The sequence below is a fragment of the Poecile atricapillus genome, chromosome Z, assembly GCF_030490865.1.
Source record: "Poecile atricapillus isolate bPoeAtr1 chromosome Z, bPoeAtr1.hap1, whole genome shotgun sequence".
NCBI lineage: Eukaryota > Metazoa > Chordata > Aves > Passeriformes > Paridae > Poecile > Poecile atricapillus.
The window spans coordinates 49,722,563-49,734,612 of NC_081289.1; the positions used below are offsets into that span (position 1 = coordinate 49,722,563).

The following is a 12,050-nucleotide window of genomic DNA, read 5'->3' on the forward strand; positions in this document are numbered from 1 at the left end:
TGTGTTCATTTTTGTTTTAGGATCATTTCAGGTTCTTGTGCTAATCTCCTCATAATATTAACCAGCTGCATTAATGAGATAATAAACCAGATTTGTTGGTAATGAATTGATCCATTCAACTATTGAATTTAATTAGAAAGACACTTAACATTCCAGCAGATGTTCTTATTTTGTTTCATTATCCTTGTGTTACCAACAGTGGGATATTTACATCGTAAAGTCCTCAGCCTAAGGCCTTGTTGCTGTGCCGTAGTCTACAAAAAATTACAGGAAACACATAAATATGTCTTAAGCAAATTTGTATGAATTCCTTTTTGATCATTTAAATTCTCAGACTTTGCAATGTCTTGAATTTTCAAAGTGCTATTCATTTAATGATCAATTAATCTGTTTTAAAATAGTTCAATTTCTTCTTCCCTCGTTAAAAACCTTTGTCTTTGGACTTACCTACTTTTCCTCCAGTCTTGTGACTCTCATTCCTTTTTATCTAGTAGCAAAGCTTCAAAAAGAAGGATGTGAGTTCCCCTGTCCTCAGCATTCCCTGCAGAGCAGTCTATGGAGCTCCTCCCTCAGCTTGCTGGTTGCCTGCTGGAGGAGTCTGCTGTTCCCTGGGCTCTGAGGCTGGCTGCAGGTTGCATCAGGGCCAAGCTGTGTGGGTGAAGAGTTCTAACAGTGAAGTTACTTCATTTATCTGAACCCACATGCCTCCACTTTCTAGTTAGAGAGTGTAATTCATGCAGCAGTGCTCAGTTTGTCCCAGTGCTAGTCAGAGCAGATAGTTCAGATGTGTAACCAAGTAGAATTGAGCACAAGAGCTCTGCACTGCTCTTAGTGTGCCCAGGCTGGCAACAGTGGATTCTGCAAACTGAAGCCAGTGCCGAGTATCCTTGTTAGCAAGCAGTGAGAGAATCTTAGTGGCTTCTTTTCCTTTGTGTGTAATGCCTTTGAAGAAACCTTGTACACTGTGGCAGGCTTATGCTAAAATTGTATGAGGCAGCTGAGGCTGTAAAGCTGAGAAGAGAGGAGGAAGCTGAGAGGAAGGCTCTGTTTCACCTTACTGCTTCTCGCCGTGCACGCCATAGTTTGCTCTTGCCCTTGGTGGACTGTTGTGTGAGCATTCTCAACATTCTTAAACAGAAAGATGAGAGGTTATTAATGGTAAAGAGTTGGATTGACTCATCACAGGATTTGGCAAGCCTGAAAGACAGCACAAGCAGAAGGGCAATGGTACATGGTTAGGAGTGGTGGGATAAGGTGGAGAAGGACAGGATAATGAGACATCTCTGTGCTTCTTGGTGGCAGCAAGCAGTTACACTGGCTAAACATCTCTGGTGACTTTGCCTTTCAAAACTCCCATTCAAATGCTGAATCTTTCCTTCCTTTTCTTTCTGATAATAATATCTCTTGTATTGGCCGTAAAACTGCACAGCATATTGCTCTGTGATAATTGCATGTGTGATTGTGCAGGTGGAGTACATTGCCTGTTCTGCTGTAGTCTGTGTTATAACTGTGTGGGTGTAAAGTTTACTTAATTGTGCAAACGAACAGCTTAGAATAATTGTATTCAAAAGTAAAAATGTTCCAGGAAGGAAAATTAATCCATTTTCATCTTGTTGCTTCACTAGCTGTGAAGATGAACTAGTCTATATCAAACAATTGTTAAAGTAAAATAAAGCCATATAATTTCTATAACAGGCAGCCTTTTTTTATTTCGTTTTTTTGTTTTCTTCACTGTTGTGGTGGTGTGTACAGTCCCTGTGCAGGGATCAGAAATCCGTTGTACTGGATATCCAGTGGCTGCTTATGAAAAACAGTGCTTAATTCCAGTTTTGAAAGTAAATTGTTTTCTGTACCATCTCATTCTCAGATATCTTCAGAATATCTATTTTATTTTCCCCTGAAGAACTTGGTATACATCTTAGTTTTAGTTTTCAAAGAATGTATTGCTCTGTTCTCTTCTTTCTACTAATCTACATTTTTTAGCTCTGAATTAGCTGTTAAAGACCATAGTTTTATCTGTCCTGTTAAAGGTTGAACAACATGGTGTCAGCTGCAAGTTCAGTGATTGAGAAAGGGATTTTCTTAGTTCCTGAGTTCAGAGGGCTTTCTGTGAAGCCTTTGGGATATCTCTTTGCATAACAGTCATGCTGTTTTTCTGTTAGGCAGAGAAGAAAAACTCAGGGGCAACAACATGATTCATCCAAAACTCAATGGATGAGTTTTATAGGGCTCTCTTCTCATACGGTTTCTCCTGAGTCCTATGCTGTTCATCACAGACACAATAGGAAGGGTGATATATTTTGCTGTTAATACACCTTTTTTCCCTAAGTGGTAAGCAGGAGGGCCAGCTGAAGCATTGTAGGAAATCTCCTGTTATTTGAGCAAACTGTACCCAAAAAAGTGCTATTCAGTGTTAACAGATGTAGAGTAACACACAGAGTGAACACACAAAGAATATGACCACTGTCTCGTACATTAACACCTGATTCACAACTTAGGAGACTTTGAATCATTGAAGAGAATTCAGTGGGTAATTCAGCAATCCTAAAAGCAAGCGAAATACCAGAAATAAAAAGTGAATAGAGGAGAGATGGAAAAAGAAAAACCTGTGCTGATTTAGAAACATATTTTCTTCCACGCTTGGACATTTTCAAGCTACCTCATACCATGGTACATGAAGGGTAGAGTAGAACTAGCCTCGAGTTGAACCAGGACATCAAGGAATAAAGGGCCATTATGAAAACATGAAAAGTTGATGCAAGTTTTTGTAGGTGCTGAAAGACCAGCGATTTGAAATAGTGCAGGAATAAGTCAATGGAGAGAAAAAAAATAGAAGCTGCTTAACTGAGAGACTCATACAGACTTCGACTTAAACTCTCCATAGTCAGACTTCTGGAAGACTATTCTATTTGTGTGATTACTGTTTGTTTGCCCTATTTTTTTACTATTCCTAGGTAACTGCTTCTCACCCTTGTCAAGCAGGGCACATGCACTAGAGGGGTGTTAATCTGTCCCTTTGAAGTTATTCTTGTTGCAGTAGATTCTAAGAGAAAAGCTCGCTACTTTTACTTCATTTAAAATTGTCTCTGCATGTAGGAGTCTTGGAGTCTGAGAATGCATCTAAGAGTTTTTATTTCCCTGTTAGCCCTGAGCTGTGCTATGGTTAACAGCTTTTATTCAGTACCTGTAATCACTGCTCCAAATAGAAAAACAAAATTAGCTGTTTTTGCAGGGATTTCAATATTATGCTTTTTTTATTTATTTGTACTGTTTTGAGGTTTGTGCTACATTAGTTCAGTAAGTACTCCGCTAAAGGCTGTGCATTTGTTCAGCTCTGTGCATTTATTCTCTTGTTCAGTGTTTTTTGTAGCAGATGAGTAAAAAGATACTTACATGGATTCCTTTTTCCTTTGCCTCTTCTTTTAAGTGCCTTCGAAAGAAATTGCATAAGCTTCTGCATTTGCCAAACTGCTCTGGTAGCCTAAAGTTATTCTCTTTTAGTATTAGCTACTCTGTTTGGGAAGCAAAAAAAATCTTCACCCCAGTTTATTCCTTCCAGCAGCTCATGACTACAGTTAAAGACTTAGCGGTTCTGTTTTTCAAGCCCAAGAGGTTGCTATTCACAAGCACCTTTACAAAATAACTGTATCAGCTCCTTATCTAAGTTTCATACCAGCTCCTGCTGTACACACCTACCTGTTGAAAGTTGATTTCTTGAGGCAGGCGTTTACTTATTTGTATTTCTAAAGGTTTAAATAGATCATTGCCAGAGATGTATACCAAAACATAACAAAAGGCAGTGTTGCTGCTTACTGGGTACTGTTGAACTGGCTGAGAGAGTATGTTCTTAGTTCAGTTGGCATCAGCAATTGCAAAGGAAATTAAGTTCTACTTTTCTCAGTAAACATGGTTTAATGCTTCTTCAGGCAACAGAACTGACTGTAAGAATGGACAAAGCTGGACTCTTGTAGGTACCATCAATTTTGCTTGGGAGATTTGACCCTTTCACGAGGATTGCTCTAGCACATAGTGTGGCCTCTGCTGTTCTTAAAACAGGACAAAACGGAACAATTTCTGTAATGCCAGTTTAACAAAGAAATTTCTGAGGGAAGGGAATGGGCTAAAGTGCAGATAAAATTATGAGAAGAAAAGTTAGATTGTGCACAGCAGCTGCATTGCTCCAGGTAATACCCTGCTCTGTGTCCTGCCATCTTTCCACAGTGCTTAGTTTTGTGGGATAAATTGAATTCAGTGCAACCTAGACATCAGTCTTTAGTCAAGTCAGTGCCTTTCCAGGAAGTTGTATTTTTCAGAAGTCCTAAGTAGAAGGCTCAACAGTTGTGCTGGGCATCTATGTTGTTCCAGGAGCAGCACAGAGCTGATAAAGCTGTGTTTCCTATGGTTTTATACCCTTTACCACCTGTGAAGTGGCTCCTACCTTCCAGTAGCTCCAGCTTACCCTCAGTCCCCTGGGGCACCCCATCAGGGAGCCTTGCCTGTGCCGTGGCTGCTTTGGAGCACAGCATGTCCACGCTGGCAGGGCAGACACTGCTGGACAGTGTGTGTGTGGTGGAGGACAAGGTCTCACTCCCCTCTCCGTGCCTGTTCCTCTGCCTGAACACAGATTTGTCACAGAACTTACAGGGACTTCCCAGGTCTGTCTCTGAATGGGATTCTACAGCCCTTCCTTGGTTATTTCAGAGTCTTGGTAGAAGGTGGGGTAGAGCACTGATACATTAACTTATTCTCCTAGGAAAAAAAGCTAAATTATTGTGAATTTTTTAATTATTTTTCAAATTTTCCATGTGAGCAAATTACCACAGTCAGATTTAGTATACTTGCCAATGTATAACATATATCTGTGTTTTTGGAGAGTGAAAGTTGCTTCTTCTATCTAGTAAATATTAATTAAGGTACCTTTAACCATGCGTATTTTAAAAGTCATGTGTGACAAAATAACAGACTTGAGAGAAGGCCTTTTTCTGAATTCTTCAGATATCTTTGGAAACTGATGCCCAGGAGGTTCCCTCAGAATATCAGGAAATGGCACTGTGAGGGTGTCTGAGCACTGGCATAGGTTGCCCAGGGAGGTTGTGGAGTCAAAGCCATTTGCATGTGGTCCTGGGCAACCAGCCCTAGGTGGTCCTGTGTGAGAGTCCTCCTTGGCCAGATGACCTCCAGAGGTCCCTTCCAGTCTCATCCATTCTGTCATTCTGTGAAATTTCATTTCTCTACAGAGGTGTTCATGTCAGTGCAGGAATCCAGAGACACAGTTTATTCTCCTGCTGCACAAGCTAACTTGATAATGCAAGAGTCCTGGACACCCATGTTTTCAGTTTTCAACTTCAAGAGGGCAGGAACATGGGGAGCTTTCTTCTGTTTACTCTTTGCTATCCAAAATTGACGTAGCTAAAATTGAAGATGCGTGTTGAAATTGGCATTTGCTTCCAAGATAAACCCTAACCCAAGACTGAGGTATGACTAATTTGGAAAATGGACACCACAATTTACTTCTGGACAGCTGGAATTTGGTTAGGTTAATGGGGCCAACTGTTGAGCTCTCTGGGTCAGTGTTTCTTAATGAATTGTACTAATTTATGCCAATGGAAGAGCTTACGAATTTAGACCAGTGTTGTTTAAATGTGGAACACACACATATAACCCCAGGACAGCATGTGGCAGTGATTCACCTCTGTGTGGTGTCACTTGAGGAACCTGTGTCTGACTGGTACAGCGTGGTACAAACATGGGCCATTGACCTTTCCACATGGAGCATGGCTGCCCCTTCCTCAACATCTATACAGTTAGAAAGTGTTCCAGTGGCCATAAACATCTGTGTGGCAGTAATCTCTATCAAGGATAGTCTCCTGTCATAGAACAGTAAATTAGATGTTAATGGGGGAAAAAAAAGGCAAGACAAATGCACATCTTCAAGAGACAGTCAGAAAATCATAGAAGTATTCTGAAGTAAATAAAAGTATAATTAAGAAAATTAACATGCCAAACAGCTTGTGCTATACAATCTAAATCTTTTCTGATTCTCTGAGCAATGTGACTCAGGGAGCCACAAAGAGAGTAGCTTCATTCATATCAACAGGTAGGTAAGACAGTGAGAAGAAAAGTATATTTCCCATCATAAAATTTGTTTAGTAATAAGCGGAGCACTTGTGTATGACTGACTGGAGTTTCATTTGAGACAGACACCTGAGAACTGTCCTGTGCTAACCTCCCACTGTCCTTCTTGGAATCAGTGTAGTCAACCTGCTTACAAGCATCTTGCTCCTCAAGTGATCCATGCAACAAAACCAAGACTCAAACAGGTTTTACATGTACTACCTAAAAGTACTCCAAGAGCTGTACATTTATTTACTTAGTCAAAACTAATTATTATTATTATTATTTTTATTTATTTTAGATACTGAGTGTATTTTGGAGCCGCTGTCTCTGCCAGAAAGTCCAGGTGGTGTTGATGCTGTAGAAGGTCCTCCCTATGTGCCTTGTATTTTCTGCACAGAATGCTATGTCTTAGCAGAACAAAACCAGCTCCTGAAGCACATGATTATTGAACACAAGCTCGTCATAGCAGATGTGAAACTGGTTGCAGATTTTAGAAGGTAAGGGTTATATAATTTAAAATGAGTGTGTATGTGTGCAGATGTTATTGAAGGCTTTGGAAAAGTAGAGATCATCTATTTTAAAAAACATTGTGGGAGGATTTCTGTTAACTTTTCTTATGAGCAATTTTCTGCTGGACTGTAAGGTTGTTTTCTTGTTTCCTTCCCTCTCCCTAGTGCTTAGATGTTGCTGGGACTAGGGAGCTCAGTTTTAGAATACATGACAATCCCTGTGTTTGACATTTTTTTATATATCCTAGGGTGTGCTCAGGTCCTGTCACTAATCAGCAAGTTGTGTGCAAACTAGATAGCTGGTTTTTAGCAAAGCCCATTCCAGACAATCAGCTGTCTTGATGTGAGGTTTTATTTGTGTAGGGCAAGACTATTTCTACCCCTGTAGAATGTTCTAAAGCTGTGTATTGTACATAGAAGCTGCTCAGAATAGGATCTCTCACATTCTGGGATGAAATTTGTTTGTGCTACTTTAAGGACAGTATACCCCCATCAAAATCACATTTAACATCCTTAACTGTGCTTTACAGTACTGTCATCTACATACAACTGTGACTCCTTCTAGAGCTGTGTCATTGGTCATCTCACCAGGGTCACATTTGGCTTTCTCTTTCTTAACTTCCTCTAGCAGCTGGCATGGCCCCAGCTGGCTTATAACTTCAGAGACAAGGTACTTGCTTGGCATTTTGCTTTCCACAGTAATGTATGGGCCAGGAGGAAGGCTACCTTCCAGTCTGTGGATAGTTCTGCTGTAGTATTTAAGTGTTAGATGGCTAATTTCTCAACTAGAATGAGTTTTCTAGTAGGTCTTCTGTTACTAGTTACTCAAAGTCAAGACCTTGTGTGTATCAAGACTCAAAAAAAAAAAAAAAGAAATAATACAATATAATTTATGAAGAAAAATGTAAGCCATATAAATCTTTAATCAAATGTATGAGCTTAACATTTCTTAAAATTGAAAACTGATGGTAGTTCTTGTTTGCTTGTCTGCTGAAGGCAGACAGGGAGAATGTACTGTTCTTTGGAGATAGTACTCGGTTTTTTTGGGTAAGTAAAGGAATCAGAGCTGCTCAGTCATGGACCGCCGGTCTAAGCATGCTTGGGGGAATTATTTTGCATTAATAGAAATGTATTTTAAAATCATCCCTTCCAAAAGTGCCCATTTAGATTCTTTTTGCTGCTAATGCAATTGGAAGGTAGCCAAATCTTATAGAAAGTGGCCTCAGGACATGAAATGATGGAATTGTTGCTCTGAAGTGTGCTTTCTCTGACTTGCTGTAAAATAGTCTAATACGATGCACAAAAAAGAGAGTATATTCTGAAGTGTTGAACTGAGGTGTGGAAAATACAAAGATCAACTCTGCAAAGATAGTATTCTTTCTATACTTAGCAATGAGTTACAGCCAGCCTTAGGAATACATTTCTTGACAGAACTGCAAGAGGTGGATAATCCAGAAAAGATCAATGCTAATGGAAAATTTTTTCTTTTTAACTTTGAAGGGTAAAGATAAGTTGGCATAAGGGCAGAGGGAAGAGATAAAAGGAATAAGCTTCTGCTTCATGACACAACATGATCACTCGTTCTGTCTCCCTGGAAATATCACAAGGCATTGGTTTTATCTGGTCATTGATTATTTGGGTTAAGTCTTATGATATGAAATCCCTTAGCTGTAATTTCCATGACACAGACAGTTGTGGGCAGTTACGGGTTTGTACCAGTGTTCATTTGTCTCAGTGCAAGGGACAGACATTTATTAAATGAGCTCTTGAAATCTGTCCATTTGCACATTTATGTCCTAAATGTGCTCAAGGATGACTTAGTCTGGAAGTACTGCCGTTCTGTTTAGCAGCTCTTTCAATGTGCATTGCAAACAGAGGAGTAGGCAGGAGGGGACCTAAAGACTCACCTTTTTCTTACTGACATCTGATGGTGCTGCTGAATGAGCCTCAGCCACGCATGGTGGCTTCACTGTGCTCAGCTGTCTGCTGCACCAGAGGTTGTCCTCTCCATATCAGAGTTAGCAGAAAGAAAGATATGCTGATTCCTTGTGCTGCAGCTGAAGTCCTCTAATATATTAGGTGAGAATGGTAGAGGTAGTGTGAACCACTATGGGATGTGATAGCTGTGCAAAGTAAACTTAGAGCTTGCGCAAGTATTAAAAGCTGCAGCTATTTAAAAATGGTCTCATAATAATGATATCTGATTTTTTAATTATTCTTTTCCAGTTTGGTGGCTCATAATAAGATGCAATCATTGAATAGCCTTTACTTTACCAACTCAAAACAAGATTTATATCATACATGAGTATAAATTTAAGCAAGCACTTAAGCATTTTCAGATTATTTTTTATAGTAAAATTCTGAATAATTAGCACAAGAGTTGCTTGGTTCCCTTCATCATATAAAGGAAGTGATGATTTCTTCTTGGTTAGACAGTAGCTTCCTAGTTCAGTGGAAATCTAATCTCGGTCGTGTTCTGTTGACACAGCTGTAATACCAACAAAGATAGTACAGAATGTTTTTAAACAACTGTTGTTAATGGGTTAAACTTTCAAGATGTGTTTAAGTCTTTTCTTATTCTGTCTGCTGTCTTACCCCCAGGTGTTCAGGGACTTCATTTTTCTGTCTTTCCAAGTTGTCTGCCAAGTTACGGCTTTCACTGTAACTCCACAGGAGACCTGCCAAAACCTCACTTTTGTCAAGTTGGTGTTTTTACTGAGTTTCAGCTTCCTGAGTGCATCTTGCAGAACACAGAGCACAATATTTTGGGAATTTGAGAATTCTCTGTAATATATCTTTCCAGTAAAGATGCATCTGAGTGGCACTTCTGTCTGAAGATGTCAATAGGTCACAGTGTTTATGCAAAGCTTGGTGCAAATCTGCTTATTGAGTTCTTCACTTTGACAGCGTGGTTAAACACGGTTTAAGTGAAACTGAATTAATTTCATAAAATTGAAAACTAATATGAAGGAAGAGAAAAGGGACATAGGAGTTAAAAAAACCCACAAAAACGCTTCAGAATTTAGAGGATGAAAAAAAGCAAGAGCTAATCCATTTTTTATTAAAAGTTTTTTGGTGTTTCCATTTTCACTGATCGTCTCCCCCTTATTTTTAAAGCTACATCTTGTACTGGAAGAGGAGATTTGCAGAACAGCCTATCACAGACTTTTGTAGTGTGATAAGAACAAATTCAAAAGCTCCATTAGGTAAGTATGCTGCTTGCTTATTCCCTGGTGACAGATCATGTGATAATTTCTGGCATATACTGCTGCTTTGATCAGTCAGGTGTGTCTGACACTAGGTCAGAAAACCACAGAAGTCATGTTTAACTCTTAAGCACATACTTAAACTTACCTCTTCCAAGGATTACAACACGTGCTTCAGCACTGTTCTGAGTGAGAATGAGCTCAATGTCTGCTCAAAATGCGCTGTGAACTGGGGCCTGTTGCAAATCAAGGCCTGGAAGCAGAGCTGCTCACATCCTGGCTTGGGAGACGTTGGTACCCACTGCATAAAAAATTAGTGATGGTCCTTCCAAAATTATGAGAAACATTCCCAGTGAGCTGTCTTTTCTGACTTCACCCTGCCCACCACCTGCCCTGATGCTGCTAGTTCTTCTTGGACATCAGGGCCACAATCCCCCTTCCTTTCCCCTGCCACAGTGCTCCCTTCCCCAAGAGTGTCAGGAGATGTTATCTGCACAGATACACAGAGGTCTTCACAGATACACATAGATCTTCACAGATATACATACATACATCTTCATGTGCCACACAACTCTGCAGGTTTCTGGGTTCTAACACAAGTGTGAAACCATATTTCACTGTCGTGCTGCATTGGTATGGTGGCACATTGCATCATAGGGACACTGTTGATTGTGTGATGGAAGCGTTTTTCTCAGAAGTAGCTGACACATTACTTTGGCTTTCATTTTTTATCAGAAAAACACAGTTTGCCTAAAATTAATAAGAATTTGAGGGTTTTTCTGTATCTTTAATTCTCAATGGAGATGTTAAAAGAGAGGAAACAATACATACAGCTGGTATCAGAGATGGTTAGAAAGTGAAAACTGAGCACAAAATGGATGAAAGTAAATTTTTTAATTATTCAAAATCATTTTAAGAAAAGTAGCCCTGGGAAACATGAAAATTACTTCAAAAATCATAATTCTGTTTCTCTTACAAACACTTACTACTCAGTTTGAAGACTGCAAATCAAGCACCTGAATAGCAGAATTGCTACTCAATGAGCCTTCTCTCTCTCTTTCTCTCTCTCTCTATCTGTCTCCCTCCATCCTCCTCACCCTGTCCCTCCCCCTCTGGAAAATCGGTCTTATCTCGACCCATTATCTTTTGTATTTTCTTACATGCTGAGTAATTTTAATACCTTTGAATAAAATTTGTTGCCTTCTTTGATTGGATATGACCATAAATAGTAAAAAGGTTACTAAAGATAAAATATGTTTAAAAAATATAAGTAGAAATGTAAATTAGGCAAGTCTCAATGTATGGTACTGAACAGTTGTGTATATCCACAGGTAGAAAAATGTTTGATGGTAAAAGGTAATGTTATAGATCAGAGCTAGGGGAGGATAAACCAAATTATGATAGCTACCAAAAACTGATAATTACTTAAGGAAGTAACTAATAAGATAAAATTAAAGTCGATTTCATGTTTCTTTCATGCTGACTTTAATCTGTAACCAATATAAATGCTAATTGTTTTATGTGTCCAGAAGAACCATCAGAAAAATGAATAAAGCTGGTAGTGGAGGAAAGCTATGCAAGACTTTTGCCTTCATACTCCAATATAAATATGCACAAATATTTAAACATGTTTCATTAAATTATGAAATTAAAGTAACTGACTTTTATAGGCTAAAAATCACATTGTTAATGTATTCCAAAGTCTCAGGAAATTATCTGCCAGTAATATTCAAAGCAGCTGCAACTTCCCATTCCTTACTCACACTTCGTAATCTCTTAACAGAGGAACAGGACAATTATTTTCTTTTATGTGATGTTTTACCAGAAGACAGGTTACTCAGAGAACAGCTTCAGCAAAAGAGACTGGTAAGAAATTACTGTTGTTTCATTTTTTAAGGTAAATGCTCCAATAGAATATTATATTGTAACTTAGGCATTTTAAAGTGAAAGGTTTTTTTGCTAGATGGCAAAATTCTGAATTTTTTTTTGAAGCTCATTTCCCTAGCTGCTGCACGAACATACACAATCCCATGTTCATAGACTTTTTCCTTGGGATAAATTTACAGGTTGTATGTCAGTGTTCCACACAAGTGGAGAATACACCCAGAACAATGAAAATGGTTGAGTGTGCTGAACATTTTTCTTGCAAGGATCTACAATGCATTGACACACTATCTTTCATGAAAAAATATACATCTAGGGAAATCAGCAGAATAGA

At 39.0% G+C, this 12,050-nt stretch overlaps 1 protein-coding gene across 1 annotated transcript in view; it reads left to right on the forward strand.

Moving 5' to 3' along the window:
- LOC131573517 (zinc finger protein 277-like) overlaps positions 1–12,050 on the forward strand; it is a 45,333-nt gene that overhangs the window by 12,208 nt on the left and 21,075 nt on the right. The window contains exons 2-4 of the mRNA XM_058827534.1: positions 6,416–6,614; positions 9,744–9,832; positions 11,616–11,698. Of these exons, the coding sequence (XP_058683517.1) occupies positions 6,416–6,614; positions 9,744–9,832; positions 11,616–11,698 (371 nt within the window). The remainder of the gene's footprint in view (positions 1–6,415; positions 6,615–9,743; positions 9,833–11,615; positions 11,699–12,050) is intronic.